General features: G+C 40.8%; 2 protein-coding genes across 9 annotated transcripts in view; one reads left to right on the top strand and one right to left on the bottom strand.

Moving 5' to 3' along the window:
- FILIP1L (filamin A interacting protein 1 like) overlaps positions 1-1532 on the bottom strand; it is a 300030-nt gene extending 298498 nt beyond the window's left edge. The window contains exons 1-2 of one of the 2 annotated variants that reach the window (XM_063101164.1): positions 1393-1532; positions 1086-1268 (exon numbers count right to left, since the gene is read on the bottom strand). The gene's annotated coding sequence lies outside the window, so the exon portion shown is untranslated. Of the gene's footprint in view, positions 1-1085 lie in introns of both variants that reach the window. The other variant, XM_063101169.1, reaches the window with a different exon arrangement.
- Positions 1-24951, top strand: part of CMSS1 (cms1 ribosomal small subunit homolog) — a 371764-nt gene that overhangs the window by 304291 nt on the left and 42522 nt on the right. For 2 of the 7 annotated variants that reach the window (XM_063101214.1, XM_063101209.1), the window contains exon 1: positions 1361-1502. The exons of the other annotated variants lie outside the window; for them this stretch is intronic. In XM_063101214.1, the coding sequence (XP_062957284.1) occupies positions 1448-1502 (55 nt within the window). In that variant the 5' untranslated portion in view covers positions 1361-1447. Of the gene's footprint in view, positions 1-1360; positions 1503-24951 lie in introns of those variants that run through there. 7 annotated transcript variants of the gene reach the window in all.

The following is a 24951-nucleotide window of genomic DNA, read 5'->3' as shown; positions in this document are numbered from 1 at the left end:
TTCCCTCCAGTAATACACTACACCATGCCCTCCTTTATGCAAATCTAATACACACATGGAATTTGGTGAGTATAGTTAAGTGGTATGTGTCCTGCACCTCTTCCGATCCTTCCTGAGATTTGCACAGATATTGAGAAAAGAAAAACATGTGATCATCTGTTGTTATGAAGAGAAAAAAGAACGACAGAATATGTCACAAGCATTTTAACTGAACACAGATCTCTGTTAAATGGGACTCCTATATACAAAACTATGCAGCCACCCTAAACATTGAATAATATTCCCATTGAGCAATCATTTGGCAGCAGTCTGGCATCATTTCCCATTTACATTGAGATGTGGTGTGCCCATGGATATCTAGTCATGTTCTTTAGGGTGAGTTTCAGAACAAGCTCTTGATCGGTTTCTCCCAAGACCTTCCAAAAACCCTACCTCAAAAGCCTGCTTCTCTTCTCTGGCCCCCATTCATCGAATCTTAGCATCAAAGAAACATGAACAAAGTAAAGAAAAAAAGAATACAATCTACTTGCCACTTTAAGATGCTAGTTTCTTCTACTAATCTTTCTATGTAAAGAGAATTCCTTCTTTCCAATCTAGCCTATCCCGTATTCTTCTCCATTTTCATTACATTGTAATGATTTTGAAATTTTATATTGATCCTTCACATCGGCTTACAAAATCAAGCTGGTATTCCATACCAACCAGCCGCCAAAAAAAAGAAACAAAATCAAGCTGTTAACAAGGAAAGTCTTTGCCTAAACCTGCTTTTTTTATTTTCAACCATTTGTCTTACTCTTAAGAGGATAACAATTTAAAATTTCATTTTGGTTTTCTTTCATGCCTACCAATTTAGCAAAATTTACCTACTGTCAGGATAGTATCCCTATTTTGCAAGCTGCTTTTTCTCATTTTGTCTAAAAGTCATCTATCATAAGCTCTTAATCATACCTCAGATTTACTGTATCCTTTGCATAATATCCAGAAGATCTTACTTCTGGAGAGCAGCACTAGCAATTCCTAGCTACTGGATAACATGGAAACGTCCCAAAGCCTCTTCTCAGAGAGGATAGGGATGCTTAGCTTACCGTGCAGGTACCCTTGCTTGGTTGCACCTGGTAGTTCTCTCTTCTCATCCCCACCAAAATCCAGTAGTAGAATCCAAGGACCAACAACAATGTTTTCTTCTTCTCTTTTTGGATACCCTCTCAGTTTTTATTTTGTGGGCTTCAAAGCCACGGAGAGTTTGCAGCCAGGGTCCAGTGACAGTTCTGCAAAGGAGAGGAAGTGGGAAGCCCAACACTGACTGGGCCCAAAAACTAAATATAACCGTCTTCCCTCCCCGGGCAGTGTCCTTCATACTCTGAAGACAGGCAATTTTGCCGAAACCCTTACCCCACAGCTTGCCAGTCTCCACGGAAGAAAGGGTCTAACTGGACTGGACTGTAGAATGAGGCGACCCAAAAGACAGGAGCCATCTGCCCAGAGCAGACAAGTAGAGGCAGGTATAGGCTCTGTGAGCATGTCTGTGTATGTCTGTGTGTGTTTGCATGCCTGTGCCCAGCAGCTGCTCTCCAGATTAGAAGACACTACTCTTTGGCAAGCAACTCTGAAACACTCTCTTGGGTAATTTCAAATTCATGTGCACATCTTGGCTGAGAGTGGAAACCTCCCAGGCACAACCTGGGTACCCTTCTCTGTCTTGTTACTACCCTATATAACCTGTGAACCACAAATAAACAGCAGCGCCAGCATCTTAGAAACAGATGCACAGATGTACGTTAAATTGCACTTCATTTTGTGCCCTGCAGCAATGAACTGCAGCCTTGTTTAAGATTCAAGATGCAAGCCTTGTTTGAGATTTAAGTAACAAAGGCATGACCCCTTCTTTGACAGCCATCACCCAAGGCTCTGTAGACATTTGCTGTTATTAACGCTGTGCTGAACTTTAACTTGAATGCCTGCCTGTTCCAGTTAGTGTCACAGGAGTTGTGAGGGCAAAGTGCTGAGGAAACTCTAGAGCAACATCCACATGTATGGTGGTATTATTATTATTATTATTATTATTATTATTTATTATTATTATTCAGGGTTTTATTTTTTTATTACTCAAGTATTAAGAGAAACCTCATACTTTGGATTGTTAAAATTTGAAGAAACTCATTTTCTCTAAGTGGTACCACTTGTTCAGATGAGAGGGGTGCAGGAGGGGGGAGCTCGTCCATTTATGCAACAGGTTATTGCAGCACCAGTTAGGCATCGGGTCCTCTACCAGGCATGCCTCCCACCTGCCAGGTGCTCAATTTGTGCATTATCTTATTTAATCCTCACAACATCCCTTTCAATTAGTCCTATTCCAGCTGATCAAGTGAGAAAGTCAAAGATCAAAATAATTAAATAACTTCTCAGGATCTCACAGATGATGGGTATCTGACAGGGGATTCAAAATTGGATCTGAGTTACTCCAAAGCCCATGCTCTTTATTTTTAATTTTTAACATTTAAATAATTTCAAACTCACAGAAAAGATACAAGAATAAAGGATTCCCATATATATTCATTCAGGTTCTCCAATTTTTAACATTTTACCACGTTTGTTTTATGTGTCTCTCCATCTGTCTTTCCCCACACCCGTGTATTTGTGTGTATATTTTTTGTAAATCAGTTGATTATTCTAAAAAACAAGTATACTCTTCTACATGACCACAGAATAGCAATCAAATTCAGTAAATTAACACTGATTATTTTCCAATCCATAGATTCCATTCAACTTTTCACCAAATGTCTCAATAATATTCTTTATAGGAAAAAATTATTTTTTCTCTTGACCCATGATTATGTGTTGCATTTAGTTGTCATGTCTCTACTCTCCTTTGTTTTTTTTTTTTTTTTTTTTTATTTTTTTTTTTAAATTTTATTTTGTCGATATACATTGTAGCTGATTAATGCTCCCCATCACCAAAACCTCCCTCCCTTCTCCCTCCCCCCCTCCCCCCCAACCATGTCCTTTCTGTTTGTTTGTTGTATCAACTTCAAATAATTGTGGTTGTTATATCTTCTTACCCCCCCCCGTTTGTGTGTGTATGTGTGTATGTGTGTGTGTGAATTTATATATTAATTTTTAGCTCCCACCAATAAGTGAGAACATGTGGTATTTCTCTTTCTGTGCCTGACTTGTTTCACTTAATATAATTCTCTCGAGGTCCATCCATGTTGTTGCAAATGGCAGTATTTCATTCGTTTTTATAGCTGAGTAGTATTCCATTGTGTAGATGTACCACATTTTCCGTATCCACTCATCTGATGATGGGCATTTGGGCTGGTTCCAACTCTTGGCTATTGTAAAGAGTGCTGCGATGAACATTGGGGAACAGGTATACCTTCGACTTGATGATTTCCATTCCTCTGGGTATATTCCCAACAGTGGGATGGCTGGGTCGTATGGTAGATCTATTTGCAATTGTTTAAGGAACCTCCATACCATTTTCCATAGAGGCTGCACCATTTTGCAGTCCCACCAACAATGTATGAGAGTTCCTTTTTCTCCGCAGCCTCGCCAGCATTTATCGTTCATAGTCTTTTGGATTTTAGCCATCCTAACTGGGGTTAGATGGTATCTCAATGTGGTTTTGATTTGCATTTCCCGGATGCTGAGTGATGTTGAGCATTTTTTCATATGTCTGTTGGCCATTTGGATATCTTCCTTAGAGAAATGCCTACTTAGCTCTTTTGCCCATTTTTTAATTGGGTTGCTTGTTTTCTTCTTGTAAAGTTGTTTGAGTTCCTTATATATTCTGGATATTAATCCTTTGTCAGATGTATATTTTGCAAATATTTTCTCCCACTCTGTTGGTTGTCTTTTAACTCTTTTAATTGTTTCTTTTGCTGTGCAGAAGCTTTTTAGTTTGATATAATCCCATTTGTTTATTTTTCCTTTGGTTGCCCGTGCTTTTGGGGTCGTATTCATGAAGTCTGTGCCCAGTCCTATTTCCTGAAGTGTTTCCCCTATGTTTTCTTTAAGAAGTTTTATTGTCTCAGGGTGTATATTTAAATCCTTAATCCATTTTGAGTTGATTTTAGTATATGGTGAGAGGTATGGATCTAGTTTCATTCTCCTGCATAACGATATCCAGTTATCCCAGCACCACTTGCTGAAGAGGCAGTCCCTTCCCCAGTGAATAGGCTTGGTGCCTTTGTCAAAGATCAGATGGCAGTAAGTGTGTGGGTTGATTTCTGGATTCTCTATTCTATTCCATTGGTCAGTGTGTCTGTTTTTATGCCAGTACCATACTGTTTTGGTTATTATAGCTTTGTAGTATAGCTTAAAGTCAGGTAGTGTTATGCCTCCAGCTTTATTTTTTTTGCTGAGCATTGCTTTGGCTATTCGTGGTCTTTTATTGTTCCATATAAATGTCTGAATAGTTTTTTCCATTTCTGAGAAAAATGTCTTTGGAATTTTGATGGGGATTGCATTGAATTTGTATATCACTTTGGGTAGTATGGACATTTTCACTATGTTGATTCTTCCAATCCAAGAGCATGGGATATCTTTCCATCTTCTTGTATCCTCTCTAATTTCTCTCAGCAGTGGTTTGTAGTTCTCATTATAGAGATTTTTCACCTCCTTGGTTAACTCAGTTCCTAAGTATTTTATTTTTTTGGTGGCTATTGTAAATGGGCAGGCTTTCTTGATTTCTCCTTCTGCATGTTCACTATTGGAGAAAAGAAGTGCTACTGATTTTTGTGTGTTGATTTTGTATCCTGCTACTGTGCTGAAATCATTTATCAATTCCAACAGTTTTTTTGTAGAGGTTTTAGGCTGTTCGATATATAGGATCATGTCATCTGCAAACAGGGACAGTTTGACTTCATCTTTTCCAATCTGGATGCCCTTGATTTCCTTCTCTTCTCTGATTGCTCTGGCTAGTACTTCCAACACTATGTTGAATAGGAGTGGTGAGAGTGGGCATCCTTGTCTAGTGCCTGTTCTTAAAGGAAAAGCTTTCAGCTTTTCCCCATTCAGGATGATATTGGCAGTGGGTTTGGCATATATGGCTTTAATTATGTTGAGATACTTTCCCTCTATACCTAACTTATAGAGGGTCTTTGTCATGAATGAGTGCTGAACTTTATCAAATGCTTTTTCAGCATCTATAGAGATGATCATATGGTCCTTGTGTTTGAGTTTATTAATATGGTGTATCACATTTATTGATTTGCGTATGTTGAACCAACCTTGCATCCCTGGGATGAATCCCACTTGATCGTGATGAATAATTTTTCGTATGTGTTGCTGTATTCTGTTTGCTAGTATTTTATTGAGGATTTTTGCATCTATATTCATCAAGGATATCGGCCTGTAGTTTTCTTTTTTGGTTATATCTTTACCTGGTTTTGGTATCAGGATGATGTTTGCTTCATAGAATGAGTTTGGGAGATTTGCGTCCATTTCAATCTTTTGGAATAGTTTGTAAAGAATCGGTGTCAATTCCTCTTTGAATGTTTGGTAAAATTCTGCTGTGAATCCATCTGGTCCTGGGCTTTTCTTTGTTGGGAGCCTTCTGATAACAGCTTCAATCTCCTTTATTGTTATTGGTCTGTTCAAATTTTCTACGTCTTCACGGTTCAGTTTTGGGAGCTTGTGTGTGTCCAGAAATTTATCCATTTCCTCCAGATTTTCAAATTTGTTGGCGTATAGTTGTTTATAGTAGTCTCGAATGATTCCTTGTATTTCAGATGAATCAGTTGTAATATCGCCTTTTTCATTTCTAATTTTTGTTATTTGAGTCTTCTCTCTTCTTTTTTTTGTTAGCCATGCTAATGGTTTGTCAATTTTATTTATCTTTTCAAAAAACCAACTTTTTGATTCGTTGATCTTTTGAATTGTTTTTTGGTTTTCAATTTCATTCAGTTCTGCTCTGATCTTAATGATTTCTTTCCGTCTGCTAACTTTAGGATTGGATTGTTCTTGTTTTTCTAGTTCTTTAAGGTGAAGTGTTAGGTTGTTCACTTGCCATCTTTCCATTCTTCTGAAGTGAGCATTTAATGCAATAAATTTTCCCCTCAATACTGCTTTTGCAGTATCCCACAGGTTTTGGTATGATGTATCATTGTTTTCATTAGTTTCAATAAACTTTTTGATTTCCTGCTTGATTTCTTCTTGGACCCATATGTCATTAAGTAGAATGCTGTTTAATTTCCATGTGTTTGTATAGTTTCCAGAGTTTTGTTTGTTATTAATTTCTAGTTTTAATCCATTGTGGTCTGAGAAGATACATGGGATAATTCCAATTTTTTTGAATTTATTGAGACTTGATTTGTGACCTAATATGTGATCTATCTTGGAGAATGATCCATGTGCTGATGAGAAGAATGAATATTCTGAGGTTGTTGGGTGGAATGTTCTGTAGATATCTGCCAATTCCAATTGGTCTAGAGTCTTGTTTAGATCTTGTGTTTCTCTACTGATTCTTTGCCTAGATGATCTGTCTAATATTGACAGTGGAGTGTTCAGGTCCCCTGCTATTATGGTATTAGTGTCTATTTCCTTCTTTAGGTCTAATAAAGTTTGTTTTATAAATCTGGCTGCTCCAACATTGGGTGCGTACATATTTATGATTGTTATGTCTTCTTGATGGATCAGTCCTTTTATCATTAAGTAGTGTCCCTCATTGTCTCTTTTTATGGTTTTTAGTTTAAAGTCTATTTTGTCAGATATAAGAATAGCCACTCCAGCTCGTTTTTCTTTTCTGTTTGCATGGTAAATCTTTTTCCATCCTTTTACTCTTAGTCTGTGTGAATCTTTATGGGTGAGGTGGGTCTCTTGTAGGCAGCATATAGTTGGGTCTTGCTTTTTGATCCAGTCAGCCAGTCTGTGTCTTTTAATTGGGGAATTTAAGCCTTTAACATTAAGAGTTGTTATTGAAAGGTGTTGATTTATTCTTAGCATTTTATTGGTTGTTTGGTTGTCTTAGGTGTCTTTTGTTCCTTGCTTTCTGATTTACTGTTTGGTTTCTTTGTTTGTTGGTTCCTTAGGTTGTAGATAGTGTTTTTGTTAGCTTGTTTTCTCTTCATGAATGCCATTTTTATTGTACTAGCGGGTTTAGATTTTTCTTAGGTTTTTATGGCAGTGGTAGTTATTTTTCAGGAACCAAACCCAGTACTCCCTTGAGGATTTCTTGTAAGGGTGGTCTTGTGGTAGTGAACTCTCGCAGTTTTTGTTTGTCTGAGAAATATACTATTTGCCCCTCATTTCGGAAGGATAGCCTTGCAGGGTAGAGTATTCTTGGCTGGCAATCTTTGTCTTTTAGTATTTTGAAAATATCATCCCATTCCTTTCTAGCTTTTAGGGTTTGTGATGAGAAGTCTGATGTTAACCTGATTGGGGCTCCCTTATAGGTGATTTGACGCTTCTCTCTTGCAGCTTTTAAGATTCTCTCTTTGTCTCTGAGTTTTGCCAATTTGACTATGACATGTCTTGGAGAAGGCCTTTTTGGGTTGAACACGTTTGGAGATCGTTGAGCTTCCTGGATCTGAAGATCTGTGATTTTTCCTATACCTGGGAAGTTTTCTGCCACTATTTTGTTGAATATGTTTTCAATGGAATCTCCATTTTCCTCCCCTTCTGGAATACCCATGACTCGGATATTTGAGCGCTTGAGGTTGTCTGATATCTCTCTCAGATTTTCTTCCATGTCCTTGATTCTTTTTTCTTTCTTTTTGTCTGCTTGTGTTATTTCAAACAGCCCATCTTCAAGTTCAGAGGTTCTCTCTTCAACTTCGACAAGCCTGCTGGTTAAACTCTCCGTTGTGTTTTTTATTTCGCTGAATAACTTCTTCAGTTCAGCAAGTTCTGCTACATTTTTTTTCAGGACATTGATTTCCTTGTATATTTCCTCTTTCAGATCCTGTATACTTTTCCTCGTTTCATCATGATGTCTAGCTGAGTTTTCTTGTATCTCATTCAGTTTCCTTAGAATTATCACTCGAAATTCCTTATCAGTTATTTCAAGGGCTTCTTGTTCTATAGGATCTAGAGTATGAGATTTATTAACTTTTGGTGGTGTACTTTCTTGATTTTTTGTATTTCTGGTGTCTTTTTTTTGGTGTTTATTCATTGTGGCAGGGGGTTTCACAGTCCACCGGTTTAAGACTAATGACTAACTAGGATGTTGCTGTGGTTGCCAATTTGGTATGGCTCCCGCCGTGACTGCTCAGTTGGCCTCTAGTGTCTTGTGTGTGTGGTTGCCTCGGGTCTTGGGCTTCTCCGGGGATCCACCTTTCTGGTCAGCTTGTACTCTGCTGGGCTGGTGGATCACGTACCACAGGGTGTGTGATCTCTGTTGAGCTTTCACTTTCTGTACAGGACTTCTCCCCGTTCAGTGTGCTCTGGCCCAGGCTGTTAGATCGTGCAGTGGCGACCCCACCGGGTGTGTGGTTTCTGTCGAGTCTCCGCCTCCCTGGCCGCACGTCTCCCCCCTCTGTGCACACTGTGCTGGGTTGGGGCGTGTCTTCCGCACCCCTCGTCTATCAGCTGGGCCTTCAAGACCCTGCTCAGCACCGCCTCGCCCAGGAAGTCTACCAGGTTTCTGCTAGGCACAGACGACCAGTCTCTCTGGGTGCCTTTGTAGCACTGTGTAGATCTTTCTCGGGTCTTGTTCACCTTTGTATCCCCCCGGTATAAACCGAATCTAGTGCCCGCCTGCAGCCTGCTCTCCGGCAGGTTCAAGCAGACCTGGGAACTCTCCTACCACACTATTCCCAACCAGAAATTCGTTAGGCTTTTTTCCAAACTGGTGGTCGCAGAGATGGTATCTGCCTCCCAGTAACAGGAAGTTTACCGGGGCCGGAGTCCAGGGTGTGGTGGAGTGACAGTCAGCCCGCCCGTACTTCCTAGCCCTCCCAAAACTGGTCGGGACGCCCCACACCCCCAGCCCTGCCAGAGAACCGTGGAGGGAGTGGGAGAGGAGGTCGGCCCGCAGGGTCCGGAAAGCCCCGCGCCAGGCCAAGCAAATGGGCTCAGTGATGGCCGAGCAGGGCGGAGCTGCCCGCACCTGGGAAAATGGAGGCAGCACCGGGGCAATGAGTGGCCTGGTGGTGCAGGCGGGGAGCCGCGTGGGCATCCACCCCCCGAACAGAGCTGTGCCAGGGATCACTCACAGTGCTGTGCCAGGTCGGGCGCTCGCTCTGTCTCTGGTTTGTTGCCTTCCGTGTTCTCGGCGCTGCCGCCTCGGGCTGTTCAGTCGCGGCGCCGCTCGGGCGCTCCCAGGAGTCTTCTTTAATGCCGGCCTGAAACCTCGAATCCTGGATAGGGCAGCTGGCCGCCTTCAGTGCGGCCCCAGCCTCCGGGATCCTGGCTGCATCCACAGCAGCCCTGGCGCCGTGTTCCCTGTTTCAAGACTCGCTTTTGCAGCTAAGAATCAGTTCTTTTCCTGCTCCACACTTCAAAGCTGTTGCCTGTAAATGAGGCAGCCTCTCCTGCCGGGGTAAAGTGGCGTTGAGCCCCCACGACCGGCCAGCAGCAGCAGTCCTCCCTTAAGAGATGGCCAGAGGAAGGTCCACAAGTTTCCCGGCTGCCTGAGGCCCAGTGGCCACCTTTTCCACCTCAGCTACTCCGCGCCAGCCGCCGCAGCCGCCGCCATCTTGAAACTCCCCTCTACTCTCCTTTGTTCTTGAACAATTCTTCAGACTTTCCTTGTCTTTTGTGACCATGACATTTTGAGTATGTTTTGTAAAATGTTCCTCAATTTTGATTTCTGTGATGTTTCCTCATTATCAAATTGAATTTGTGCACTTCTAGCAGGACTACCACAGGAATGATGCTGTATTCTCACTTAATCCTATCACGAGACACATAAGTGGAGTTGGTCCTATAACCAACCCCCCTTGGGTGACGTGGTAGCCAGATTTCTTCACTGTAAAGTTATAGCTTTTCCCTTTGCAATTAATGAATATGTTGCGGGGAGAAACTTTGAAATTGTAAACATATTGCTCCTAAATAAACTTTCTATTGTGAGGAAGAGCTTTCCTTTCTCCCCCATTTTTTTATATTTATCTGTATCAATATGAACTTGTAGATTCCTGTTTTTTAATGAGTTATATTAAATTAATATTATTATTTGTTTTGATGCTCAGATGATCTCAGATTTGGCCAGTGGGAGCCCCTTCAAGCTGACTCTTGTGTCCTTTTGATAAGTTTTTAATGTGTTCATCACTTTCTTACCTTCTGACACAAGAAAGTATTCCATAAGCATCTTGTATTTTCTCTACCCAGCTCTGGAATTAGCCACATCTTCAAGAAGATCTGGATCCATTATGGAAAATGGTATTTAGAAAACGAGATCTGGGCATTGGGTGTGCACATTTTACTAGGTGTGCTCATTGCTTCTAGGCCCTCTCAGCCAGAAGGCTAGGAAATACACACACACATACACACACATATATATATGTATATTCACACACAGCTATATTGCCCTGTGTATCTGTTCATGTATATTAAATACCATGAGATTACACTGATAGCTCTAGTTCCAATTTATCACCATAAGAGCATTCTAGCTTTTACCCTTTCCATATTTGTAACCACCTTCCCCAATAGTGAGGATAACCTGGTTTCTGTTATCCTCTAGCTACTTACTTATTTGCTCATTGCCCCTGTGTGTAACCAATCTTCCAACCCTGCAGGCTACTTCCTCAACCTTTACAGTCTTTTTGGCCCCATCAGCCTTGATCCCTCAAGGAAAGTGAAGGGAAATAATCAATAGTTTAAAAATAAAAAGAAGGGAAAAGGATGAGGATGAGAATCCCATGCTCTGTCTATACCACAAGGTATCTGTATCTTCATGGCAAGGTAAGTATTGTAAGTCATCATGTTATCTCTGGGAAGATGTCATTGAAACAACTTAAAAGTTTATAATGGCTGAGAGAAGAGTTCAGTTATTTATTCAATCGAACTAATCAATTCAGTAACCAATTGAGTGCTCACTATGTGTCAGGCACATTGTGAAAGACAGGCATGGCCCTTGCCCTTGTGATTGTATAATCTAGTCCCTTGCCCTTGTGAATGTATAATCTAGTGGATTATTTTTATTATAGTTACTATTTATTAAGTCACACTTGTGGCCCCCAATATGTTAATTACTTTATTTATGTTATTTAATTTTAATTTAGACAGAAACCTATGGGAAAAAAATAGTATTTTTTTCCACTTTACAAATAAAGGATGTGAGGTTTTGAAAGATTAAATAACCCTTTCAGCATCACTGAGCTAATTAGTGGGAAACCTGGGATTTGCATTTAGTTTAATCTGCCTCAGGAGCCCCAGCTCCAAACCCTGGGGCTGTGTGAGAACCAATAAGGTGGAATTATCCATCGTTGTGGATTCCGGAAGGAATCATGATTTACCAAATCTTGAATGTAAACTCTACTATAGAACTGTGCTGTCCAATACATTGATTGCTAGCCACATGTGGCTATTAAGTACATGAATTGCGGTTAATTCAAATTGACATGTGCTGCAATTGTGAAATACACAGTGTATGTCAAAGATATTAGAAAAATTGTAAAATGTCAATAATTTTTATATTGATTACATGTTGAAATTATAATATTTTGGATATATTGAGTTAAATAGAATGCATTGCTGGGTTTTTTTGTTTGTTTGTTTTTGTTTTTTACCTTCACAATAGCCAACAGGTGGAAACAACTCCAAAGTCAGATAGACAAGCAAAGTAAATGGAGCATTACTTGGGCTTAAAAAGGAATGAAATTCTGATACAGGTCAAATACTGTATGATTCTACTTAAATTAGGTACCTAGAATTGTCACATTCATAGAAACAGAATAGGATTACCAACAACTGCAGGGAGGAAAGAATGGGGACTATTGTTTAATGGGTACAGAGTTTCACTTTGGGAATAATGGAAAAGTTCTGGAGATAGAGGTAGTGATGGTTGCACAACCAATGAAATTGTGCTTAATGCTATTGAATTGTACACTTAAAAAAGGTTAAACTGGCAATGTGTTTTGTACACTATATTTACCACAATTTTTAAAAAATTATTTTTACCACTTTCTACTTTTTAATGTGGCTTCTAGGCAATTTAACATAATGTACCTGGCTTGTATCAGTATTATACAGCATCGTGATAGTATTATATTATTAACACAAAAAATAAGTTATATATCAAACTCTTCCCTTTTCACATGGCATATTTAGGAGATTCTAAGATACCATACTTGCCGTAACTTTTCACCTCATTAGCCAGCTTTGAAAGAGTTAAAGGATAGCTTTTCACTTAAAATTATATTCGTGACATAGACTTTTGAAATATTAGTGTCATTATAAAACAATAGTCACTTATTGTTTTAATAATTCTTCATTTTCTATTTGCATAGTATTCACAGGGTCTCTATTTGAGCACTAACGTAATTGTCTCTGCTTGTATATGTCCTAAAACATAATTATCATAAAATTCCATCTCAGTTTCGGCTTCCTTGGGCCCCTGGAACTGATATTAGTCTGCCAATTAAATATCAAAAATTGAGTCCCAAGGACAGATACTCTGTCCCCTTCTTGTAGACTTCCTATCACAGTATCTACCAAAAAAAATGGGTACCTGCATGAGGAGGATGGGAGAATGCACAGGGCTGACTCACAGGTATCTTCCTAGAGATAACCAAAGGAATCGCTAGTCCATGTGTACATAAGCAGAACAGACTCTCTAAAGGTGTCATATTCCCACCTACTCACAGGTAACCAAGCAACCAAGTAAAAAAGGGAAATATCCAGAAAAAATATTCCTGATCTTTTGGTGGTCATTTTTTCATTGACTCCCCAAGCTTCAGTTTCCTCCTCTGTGAAGGTTTTGCACTGAAAAAGATTGTGTTTTAGTTCCACTTTAGCACTAATATTCTGTGAGTATGTGAATTGATGACTTTGTAATGATTCAGGATAACCTTACCCTGTGCTTTTTTGCTAGTCTTACTAACAGTACTGCAGATGTCTGCAGTGTTGAGAGAGATATATAGTGCTAGTTCTTAAAGACATGGTGTCTTTTTCGTGACCGGCACTCAGCCAGTGAGTGCACCGGCCATTCCTATATGGGATCCGAACCCGCGGCGAGAGCGTCGCCGCGCTCCCAGCGCCGCACTCTCCCGAGTGCACCACATGGTGAGGGTTAAACTAATTCACTTGTCCATTTTTTGTTTGTTTCTATGAACTGTAAAAAGAAAAGTGAGTTCCTGATAGCAGAACTAGATCACAGGACATCAGGAACAGTGTCCCCCAGGTGTGCCTACTTTTTTCTTGACTCATATCCCAGATCCCATCCTTCCCACTGCCCCCTCCCCATCTACTTGGATTGTGTGCCCTCCATTGTGCTCCCAAGGCATCCATAGCTTAAACACACTTTACCCTCAATCCCACGTTATTACAGTTGCCAGCATATTTGTCTCTCCCCCACTAAATGGGGAGCTCCGGAGAGCAAACTGCAACTTCCAACTTTGTAGCCCCAACCCCGATCAGTGCAATACATATGTATTGAGTGGATGAAGCATCACAGACTCTTTGACCGAGTGCACAAAGGGCAAGAGCAAAGCAATATTAGAACAGAATCTCCATGAGCTGGAAGATAAAGAAATAAGAAAATTACAGACACTAAATTCATCATTTTTAAATTCCAGGGTTTTATTTTTATTTATTTATTTATTTTATTTATTAAGAATATTCATGAGATACAAACTAATTGTCACCCCTCGTACCCATGATGTGAGGGCCAGATTCATACTGGGGGCATACCCATTACCAGAAATTACTTTTGTACCCCGTGTCCCCACCCAATTGTCCCCCAACCTCCCTCCCCCTTCTTTTCTCCTCCCCCATGCTACTTTGTAACCCTAGGAATGTCCCCTCCTTCTGTAAGACAATTGCACTACTGTGGTCTTTCTTTCCTTCCTTCCTTTCTCTCTTAGCTCCCACATATGAGTGAGCACATGCGGTATTTATCCCTCTGTGCTTTGCTTATTTCACTCAACATAAGTTTCTCCAGTTTCATCCATGTTGTTGCAAATGGGAGTATTTTATTCTTTTTTATGGCAGAGTAGTATTCCATAGTGTATATATACCACTATGTTTCATTATCCAATTATCCATCGATGGGCATTTAGGTTGGTTCCATATCTTGGCTATTGTGAACAGAGCTGCGGTGAACATGGGAGTGCAGATATCCTTTTGATATGATGATTTCCATTCCTCTGGGTATATACCCAGAAGTGGGATTGCTGGATCATATGGAAGATCTATCTGTAGTTGTTTGAGATACCTCCATACTGTTTTCCATAGTGGTTGTACTAATTTACAGTCCCACCAACAGTGCAGGCATTTGTTATTCACCATCTTTTTGATTATAGCCAGTCTAACTGGAGTGAGGTGGTATCTCAATGTGATTTTAATTTGCATTTCCCTGATGACTGGTGATGTTGGGCATTTTTTCATGTATCTGTTGACTATTTGTATGTCTCCCTTTGAAAAATGTCTATTCATCTCCTTTGACCATTTTTTAATTGGGTCATTTGTGTTTTTACTGTATAATTGCTTGAGTTCTATGTATTTTCTTAAATTCCAGGATTTTAAACTTTTGTCCTAACGGACATTTTACCAACAGCAAAACTGGCAGATTTAAATTTCACATATTATCCACTCCTTAATGTTCCCTAAGGATGGGATTAATGACTTATATGTAAAAATAAAAGGATTGGATAATCCACAAAATAGAAAAATATCTCCAACTAAGCAAGTCTGCTTAGGAACTGGTATAATGAGGGGAGCCTCTCTCTTCTTTTGACACCTACCTGTGGGCAGTGTTTTGGTATTATACATAGTTTAGGGCTTCACATTTTCCTAAGGTAAAAGTGGTAATAACAGGTTAACTTTTTTTAAAAATGAGGAAAACATGTTCCTGACCTCTGAAAATTGTTGCAAATAATCTGTACTCTCCAATTTCTAGGGGCTATTTCTTCACGTACTTCAAGAATGCCAAAATACCAGGTGACAGCTGTTTTAGCTCTAAGGCATTCCTCAAGTGTCCTATTTTGATGTCATTATGTAATTCTTTTCTCTTGGCATAGCTGTCATTGCTCAATAGCCTTGTTGCTATATATCACTGCATAACTGTGTTCACTTTTGCATCTGTATTACTTTTCCAAATGGGCATTGGTTCTCTGAAAACTAGAGAAAAAAGGAGGGATAGAATAATTCAAGCAACCAATATTTTCTCCTTGACTAGAAAGTTGGACCAATATTTTCTCCTTGGCTAAAAGTTCCTTTGTAAACCCGAAAATACAGGAGTTAGAAGTCTTTCTCCCCCTTCAGCCCTTCGTCTCTTTAAAATTTTTATTTTATTCTAGTTTTGTTTTCCTTATTAATTGCACTTCTTATAAAGAGGTGTTGTATCAGCCAAGAACTTATTTAATTTTTCAGCTCAGGTCTTGCCTTAATAACTATTGGCTCTGATGGCCTAAAGGACAGATGTGCACATCCATAAGCATAAGTTTCAATCCCCTTCAACAGATATTTTCTGAGTGTCCACAATGTGCCATGCACTATGCTAGGTATTGGTGCTATAAAAACAAAATAAAATGTTGTCCAGTCTCTGTCTTTCAAGAACTCACAGTCTAGAAGGAGAGGTAGATATGAAAATTCTCATTTTAATGGGCTGAGCATTCTACGGAAGGGCTGAACATAATGCAGTCTGAGTCTTACTAAGGCAGAGATCAGGGAGGCTTAACGGGGTGGGGGTAGGGCAGGCGAATATTTGAACTGGACACCTTGGGGGAGGAGGAGTGGGTTTCTGCCAGGGAAGAGTGAGAAGGAGGGCATTCCAGGCAGGGTACACAGTGTGAGTACAGGCACCCTGGCAGGAAAGCACATGATGGCTTCAGCATTGGCGAGCTGCTCCTCTGCCACAAGGACAGGGCTGTAACATCCAGCTTGGTACTAGGTAAAGTGCAATGTTTACGTGGGCCCAACTTGTTAAGGGCCTTGAATGCTTTGATGCTAGAAGTTTTAACTGTATTCTGCAGACAGTGGAAAGCCACCAGAGGCATTTTAGCAGGAAGTTATAGTCAGAGACATGTAATGAGAAAACCATAAGATTTGGAACCAGAAGGCCTTTTTCTGGGATTCTGGAGTGTTTCACCTGAAAAGGAGCTTAGAGTTCATCTAATTCTAACTTCTTGTTTTACTCATGAAAATTGTGTGGCCCAGCTTTAACTGTCATACTGGTGGGTGACCTGGATTTGACATAAAGCCTTAGAGAAGCTTCTTACGTCACAGCTTTCCCACAGTGATCTCTGGATTCAAGCAAGTTTATCCCTATGCTCTGAGGGGACTCTAGTGTTAACCTCTATGCATGGTGAGACTTCAGAGGCCAGCCTCAGGGAGGGGATGAGGAATGGATGAGCCTGCCCCACCAAGGGGACAGCAGCATATATTATAAGTGGAGTACTTCAACACTGCAAGGATAATCTGGGCAGGTGGCTGCAGCATGATTCCAGGTGAGCTGGCTGGGTTGGGGCCTGATCCCAAGCAGCAGCTAGGGGATGGGGAGCAGGACACATGGGAAGACAGGAATTATGCAAGGAAGCAGAACCCTGTCCAAATAAAGTATAGGTGCTGAGCAGAGCTGTAGTCCTAGCAGAGAAATAAAATACACTGAGGAAACCAAGGGGAAATTTTGATCCTAAGGCTGAGCAAATCAGGAGGTGACTGGAGAAAGGCTGCCTTCCATCCAGTGTACAAGTTCCTGGGGCCCACCCTGGGCCCTCCAGAGAGTATCCTTAGGTGGTAAAACAATTTGACACCTTCTTTTCTGGTGTGGCTGGGCTCCCAAAGAACCAGACAGGACACAATCTGAAGACTCAAGATCTTCCTTCCATTTAGCCACTGGGCAGGGTCGGGGAGGCAGGGATTGACACCCAGGGTACTTCCGAGTTTCCAGGCAACTCCATGCTTTGGCAGCCCAGGCCAGAGCCAAATGGCAGGGTGGCAAGAGTGTTCTCCTTGAGCCAGCTTCACAATAGCTTCCCAGGAATACATTGTGCTATCTGTTCTTAGTGTTCATTGTAATTTTTAAGGTTCATTGTAATTTTTCCTAAGGAGTACCATGCCACATACATAATAGCAACTCTTCTTTCAATCACAAATGTCTTTAAATGAGAAAGCACTAAACGCTCTCCTCTTATTTGAAATGCATTGTGTGCCAAACGTGGTGTTTTAAAGCAGTCATTTTGCAACTTTCTAATTGCAGCCATACATCAGGTCTCCATTCTCTCAGCCTCTCAAGTTCAGTCAGGGTAGTCCTGATGAAAATGAACACATGAAAAAACTCTAATAGAAATCCAAGAATTACAGTAGTATAATAATATTTATGTAAAATATTAAATATTTTATTAAAAAGATGGCACTCTTGGTTTTTTTGTTTGTTTGTTTTTCTTTTAAATTTGTTATTTGTGATTATATTCACTTTGTTCATCTATTCAACATTTATTTATGGCATGTCTGCTGTGTCCAGGCACTATCCTGCACACTAGGGACATGATATTTAAAAAACAGATATTATTGGTTCCTGCTATCTTGAATTTAAAGTCTATGGGAGGGATCAAATAAAAACAAGGTATCAAATAAATCAGGTAATTACAACTTACGATAGTGCTATGATAGGAAGGCAGAGAAGATCATGACAGAGAATGGGGGAGGGAGTGTACTTCACATGTCAGAGGTGACCTATCTGAAGAGGTGACGTTTGAGCTGAGATCTGAGTGATGTGAAGGATCTGGACGAGGAGAAGCAGTCCAGGTATGAGAGCTATAAGCATGAAGACTCGGAGGCAAGAAAGGAGTTGGAGTGTTCTCAGAACCCCAGGAGACACCGTGGCTGGGGTGTGGTGAGCCTAGGAGGAGAGCAGTGGGAGACAGAAGGGGCAAGTGGAGAGCCCAGTCATGGAGAGACTTGTGCCCGGTACTAGAAGTACGTGTGTTTAAGTGTAAAAGCAAACTGCTGTGGAGTTTTAATGTGGAAGATTACATCAGCCTATTTCCATTTTAAAAAGATCTTTTTGGCTCTCATGTGGAGAATAGAAGGGGGGTCAGAGTGGTTGCTGGGGGACCAAACACTGCCTGAGCAAGGTACTGCTAGGTCGAGCTCTGGGGTTTTCCCAAGGACAGTGACCTAGGAATTCATGGACTGTAGGCAACCTGTCATTAATTTTTCTTCACACTGCTTTTCCTCTAAGGGCCCAAAGCATTTCTCTCTTTGCCTGGTGGTTCATAGAAGAAAAGGTGCCAGAAGCACTGTCTTTCAGGTGAGCCATTTAGGTACGGACCTGACCCTAACACTTTGTACAGAAATCCCAGACCTGATGTCACCTTCACTTTGCAGGTTGGTTAAATTTGTGCCAATTTCTTAATGCTCTTTAGTTTTGTTCCTGGTACATAGAAGATATTCAATAAATGTCACAGCGATTTTACATGAATTCCCAGTGGTCTGGTAGAGAGGGAGATTCAGAGAGATTGATGGGATCCTCTTTGCTTCCTCTCTGGTGGAATGTGTTAGTGGGCTACCGTGGCTCTTAAAGCGTTAGTATTTTCAGTCTATGGTGGACACAGTTCAGGGGTGAATAAAATGACTCTGCTACAATAAAAGGTGCTGTGTACATGCAAAAAGTTTTTAAAGAGCATCTGGTTAGAGTTTAATGTGGCTGAAAATGTCACTTTTTTTCATGTTTCAATTACTCAAATGTGACTAAAAGTATGCTTTGGATTTTTTCCAAAATAAAAAACTCTGAGGTGAGAGAAATTTCAGCCCCAACAATAACTTGAAAATTGGAATTTGGAATAACAACTGTTTTTTCGACTGTCTTAACTCTGTCACCACACTATGATGATTCAATTAAATGTGACAAGTTGAGTTTCTGGCCATTAAACTGCATACTTCAGCTACAGGCATCAGTCTATACCTTCTTTTCTTTCTTAGTGAGTAGATTTGGGGGCAGAAATGGAATGATGACAGAAAGCAAGAGCCTGGGAGCTCAGGCCTTTTCAGTGGCTCCCAGGTCACAGCTGGTGACCCTGACTTGAGCAGCCTGCAGCAAGCCAGTCCCAGGATGGATCACTCCCATCTTCACAGTTCTTACCACCCAGCATTGTAATTCACATGCCAATAGCCTTGCTTGAGCATCAAGGACATCCTGGAAGGGGAAATATGTCCCCACTGCACGCCTCAGTGAGGTAACAGACATAAGGCCCTTGGTGCAGTGCCCGACACAGAGCAGTCACTCAGCATACGGTGGCAGCAGCTATTGCTGCTGCTATTTTTATTATTGATGGCAGTAGTTTATAAATTGATTATATATTATGAGTCTCACATTGTCAGGTACCAGCTTTCAGATCCACCTGTTTCCATACTGTTCCTTACCCCCAACGCCTCCTGCACTCCCTCAGGTACTGCTTGACACCACCCTTTAAGAAAGGGCTGTTGTCCTAATTTACTCCTGCATTTAAAAGCTGCCCCTGTTTGTGGTACTCAAATTATTCCACTATGTTCTTCCAGCAATTGCTGTTCCTTCTTAGTGCTATTCCGAATCTCTTTATTGGGGAGAGATAAGTTTTCAGAAGCCCAAAAAATATATACCTACACCCTTCTAGCCATACTGTTTATGCCCTGGCTTCATCCTCCTTCCCATATGGATGGTGGTTTTGTTACCATCTCACTTCAGTGCTTCTCATGACAGAACATAACTCAGTTTCTTCAGTCATCTTTTGCACTTTGCTAAAAAGCTCTGTGACCTCAGATGTCTCATTTTGCTGTAAAGGGAGGAGCGTGACATACCTGATCCCTCACTTAGAGAGGCAGGAGATAATCATTACAGTAAGGGTCACAGGAGACACATCTCTTTGTAAAAGAAAGGGGTTGCTGTTCCTCTGCCCATCTGCTTCCTTCTGTCTGCCCAAAGCCCACCCTCGGAAGTCATGGCTGAGCATCTCTCAATGAAATAAATGTTGTAATACGGCAAATAATTAGCAGGCAGAATTATGTTTGGGCTGTAACCTGACTCTAATTGCTGACCTCAGAGAGTTAATTTCATATGACGTAGCACCTTAGCTGTGTGCTGGCTTAGAAGTTTCTATTTGTCTCTCTCTTTCAGCCAGATTGCTTTTTCTATTTCTGGACTTGTCATTTCAGTGAGTCAGGTGGCCCCAGACTCTTCCTGTGGATGAAAGGGGCATCCTGACTTGGACATATTTTACATATGTAAATTATAAAAAGGAAAAACTCTGTTCATTCTTTGGCATAAAAGTAAGGGAAACTGGAGGGTTGATTGAGGATGGTATAAACTAGCCAATATAAATAATAAACTATAGCCCTAAGGGCCTAAATTCAGCAAGATGTACAACACAAAGTAGCACTCAGGAATAATGCTTTTTTACATTAAAAACAGTCATCATAAGGAACTTATGATGTAAAGGGTCATGTTAATATTTGCCACTGAGTCAAAACAGTTTACAAAATAAAACATCTCTATGAAGATCTATCTGCTCCTGTGCTATGGTGGATGGGTTTTTGTCTCTTCTCCTGTACCAAGTGTGGAAATAGTCACCCTACTAATCACCCTGAGGCCTGAAACTGTTGACACAACCTGTGAGTTCACTGGGGACCTGCTTTGATTTCTGTAAATGAAATTTGTTATGTGAGTTCAGAGAGATTGTGTGTTTTTCATGTTCTTTAAATATGACATAGTAAATTCTCTTGTACACTGAAATGACAATGTGAATATCAAAATCACCTTTAAAGGCCTAGTTCAAAGCTGTTCAATAATCAAAGGAAGTTACTATGCATTATGACCACCTGAGTTGTAATTATTAAGAACCTAAAATAGTTGTACTTCTCCTGAGGACTTGATCACTTTGTCATTGTTTTTGCTTTAGCCTATGAATACTATGAATAGTGAACAGGTTTTCTTTTGCACATTGGCTCCTACAAACCTACGTTCACATTTGTGCCCCATCAGTAGCAAATATATAGATCATTATAATATCTTTATCATAATTCTTGAATTGATTTCAGGTCTAGTCCTGTTTTTCTTTCATATTCTCTCCCACTTTTAATTTTTTTTTTTTTTTTTTTTTTCCCCGTGACCGGCACTCAGCCAGTGAGTGCACCAGTCATTCCTATATAGGATCCGAACCCGCGGCGGGAGCATCGCTGTGCTCCTAGCGCAGCACTCTACCGAGTGTGCCACGGGCTCGGCCCTCCCACTTTTAATTTATACTATCTTCTTCGTCCTCCTCCTCTTCTTCTTCTTCTTTCTCTTCCTCTTCCTCCTCTTCTTTCTTCTCCTCTTCTTCTTCCTCCTCCCCCCTCGTCCTCCTCCCTCCTCCTCCTCCTCCCCCGTCCTCCTCCCCACTCCTCCTCCTCCCTCCTCCCTCCTCCTCCTCCTCCCTCCTCCTTCCTCCTCCTCCTCCCTCCTCCTCCTCCTCCCTCCTCCTTCCTCCTCCTCCTCCCTCCTCCTCCTCCCTCCTCCTCCTCCTGCCCCCTCCTCCTCCCCCCTCCTCCTCCCCCCTCCTCCTCCCCCCTCCTCCTCCTCCCTCCTCCTCCTCTTCCCTCTTCCTCCTCCTCCCTCCTCCACCTCCTCCTCCCTCCTCCACCTCCTCCTCCCTCTTCCTCCTCCTCCTCTTCCTCCTCCTCCTCTTCCTCCTCCTCCGTCTTCCTCCTCCTCCTTCCCCTTCCTCCTCCTCCTCCTCTTCCTCCTCCTCCTTTTCCTCCTCCTCCTCCTTGTAAGCTGCCTTAAATCCTTTCTGGAATAAGATGACACGTAGTTAACCAGTCACTAAATAATGAAAACAATGAGAGAAGAAAGTTGGACAGAGTGAGAGGAAGGGAACTAAGGAAAGAAAGTACGCAGGCATACTTTGCAAGCCTCAGATTATCTTAAAGCCATTATCAATCAAGGCAATTCTTCATTCCCAAGCCCTTGGCCTAATCTTCATTCATCTCTGTCCAGTAAAAGGCACTTCCCTAGGTAGTTTCTGTTCTGACAGCAGAGATCAGGCTCTTCTGAGAGCCTTTCTGCAGTTCCCTCCAGCTGAGGGACCCAAAATCCTTAGAGCACCATGGAGGCAATGTCCTCTCTTCAAGAATGCCTCTGAAACCTCCAAGCCAAGCAGAGTTCCATACCTTCGCCATTCTAGGGGACAGGAAATCCAAATCATCATCAACACCTGGAAAATAGCTGGACAGCAAATCCTGTTTACCTCAGTGTCTCAGTGTCCCCTGGGAGAGTTGGTGAGGACATCTGCACAAAGTTCTCCAGTATGGGCCCCAAAAGTATCCCATCTCCCACTTGGATACTTATAGGACCATCATCTCATTGGTGACCCAATCCAAAAATTAGAATCTCTTGGTAGGGAGAGTCTTTGTGGAATGGAAAACATGAAGTAGCCCTTGGTGATCACTGTTTACCAGTGTTACTAATGATCTCAGGTGACTTGAGGCACAAAGAAAGGCTAGCTAACCATTACAGCCCAAATGATCCATTCTTGTCAGAGGCCAGTTATCTTCTTAAGGCAGATTCTGGTCAGGTGAAAAGGCCTCCCTTAGGTCTCATCAGTGCCATGGTCAAGGCCAAACTCCCCAGCATGGCAGATAAGAAGCAGCACACCATGGAGGATGAGTGTGAGTGCCCGAGCTACATGTGCAGGAATGCTTGCCCCCCTGCATGGCAGCCGAGGAACCTGGGCCAGGGCCTGCACCTTGCCAAGCCTCAATTCTGAAAAACAGAGATGCCAATGAGGATTAAACTGTCCAGGTAAAGTGCTTAGCACAATGCCAGCCCTTCTCACAACTGTGACTTTGCACGTGTTGTTCTGGAATGCTCTTCCTTTCTTGGTCTGTGCATGGAACTCCTACTCTTTCTTCAACATGCAGGTGAGAGTCACCTCTTTCTGGATGCCTTCCCTAATATGCAGCAACAGACCTTCAGCCCAGCAGAATGTAGAGATCTGCTTTCCTTGCTCCCTACCATTATATACTGTGTCCACTCCATTTTAATTATCTTTGTTACAAGATTTATTTTTGGATATTATGTTTATTTCATTAAGAAACCAAAAGAAAATCCAATTTATCGTAAAAAGAAAATGACAATATATGGTAGAGAGGTTAATGTTTTCTACAACTCTAAACACGGTTAGAAATTTATGTTGTGAAAGACAGATAAATGCATATTTTTTATTGAGGTATAATGTACATTTATTGAGGTACACTTCTTAAGTATACTATCCAATCAGTTTGAGCAAGACCTAAAACATTTCCATCACACCTGAAACTTTTCCAAGGTTCCTTCCTAGTCAATTCCTATCCTACCTGCCCCCCACTTCCCCACACAGGAGCAACCATTGTTCTGATTTCTGTCATCATATATTAATGTCACCTACTCCAGAAGTTCCTATAAATGAAACAGTAAAAGATGTACTTTTAAAGAAGTTTTATCTGCTTCTTCCACTCAGTAATGCTTTTAAGATTCATCCATGCTCAGTAGTAGTCTATTGTATGAATATACCATAGTTTATCTGTTCTCCTATTGATAGGCATCTGTCACTTTTTTTAAAAAATTTTAATTATCATAAGTAAAATTGGCCTTTTTTTCTTTTGACTAACAGGTCTATGTATTTTAACACATGTATAAATTTGTGTGACCACCCTCACAATCAGTATGCAGATAGTTTCATCATCTTAACTCCCCAGTGCTATCTTTTATAGTTACACCCTCCCCCCACCCTAAGCACCTTACACCTTGTATCTGTTTTCCATCACTGTAGTATCACATTGCATTTTAATTGCTTATACACTTGCCTGTCTTTCCCATTGTATTGTCAGCTTCTCAGAGCAGGACCACATCTTATTTGTCTTGCCTCCTCAGGCTTTGCACAATACCTGGCACATAGCAGGTGCTCATCAGATGTTTGAAGGATGAATGAATTAATGTCCATGTGGCCACATAATAAATCCTTTCATAATTCCTAGGAGGGAAAGGGAAGTAGAAGGATGGAGGAAGCCAACATTAACTTTGTTGATTTTAAGAAAATGTTAGGTCCTTTTTCACAGCAATAATGATTTTATGATTTTAAGAAATTTTAAGAGTGCTCTCTGGTAATTGCCACTTGAGAGAATATGTTGAGTCACACAAAATGAGTAATCACTCCATAAAACAAGTCCAGCAAATGTTTAATCATACTATACACATTACCACTGGTTAAATTTGAACTTGAAAATTAAATGGAAAAAATTTAAACATGCTTCTTTGTCTATTACCTATTTCTAAGTATATTCCAGAAGTCTAAAATTCTCCCCCAGTCTTTAATATATGATCCAGGTATTCTTAGCTCTGTAAGGATTCTGTGTGCTCTATTTAGAGAAATTCAGTATTCACAGTTACTTTTGACTGAGGTTTCAGTTTCCATATTTTTCTCTACACCAGTATCATCTTTACCTAAAATTTGTTTTACTAAACTCATTATTACTATAAGTGATACTTGTTTCTTATAGCTAGTATCTTCCCTAGAGCATATTCAGTTCTTTTCAGCTTCAACTTTACTTTTCTTTTTTTCCCTTCAGTGTTTATTAGTGTTTCCTTTTTCATTAACCACAATGCTAAAATGACTCTATGCATATCTTTCTTATTCTCTTAATTTCACCCACCAGGATATTATCTCTTAAAAGCCGAGCTCTTTGCCAGTTCCATGTCACATTTCTTTAAGCAAATAAATTTTCTCCCTATGCTTAACATATGCCCCTGAGCCCTGTAGCCTATTTCCCCTTTTAAAACAGAGATGGGGAAACAGCTGTTCCTCAGTTTCTATAAAGTGTGTCCTGTTTTATAGATCATGCTGGACAGCTCTATTT

The sequence above is a fragment of the Cynocephalus volans genome, chromosome 1 (assembly GCF_027409185.1).
Source record: "Cynocephalus volans isolate mCynVol1 chromosome 1, mCynVol1.pri, whole genome shotgun sequence".
Classification (NCBI taxonomy): domain Eukaryota; kingdom Metazoa; phylum Chordata; class Mammalia; order Dermoptera; family Cynocephalidae; genus Cynocephalus; species Cynocephalus volans.
The sequence above is the reverse complement of the archived record's forward strand: the minus strand, read 5'-3'. Positions and strand labels throughout refer to the sequence as shown.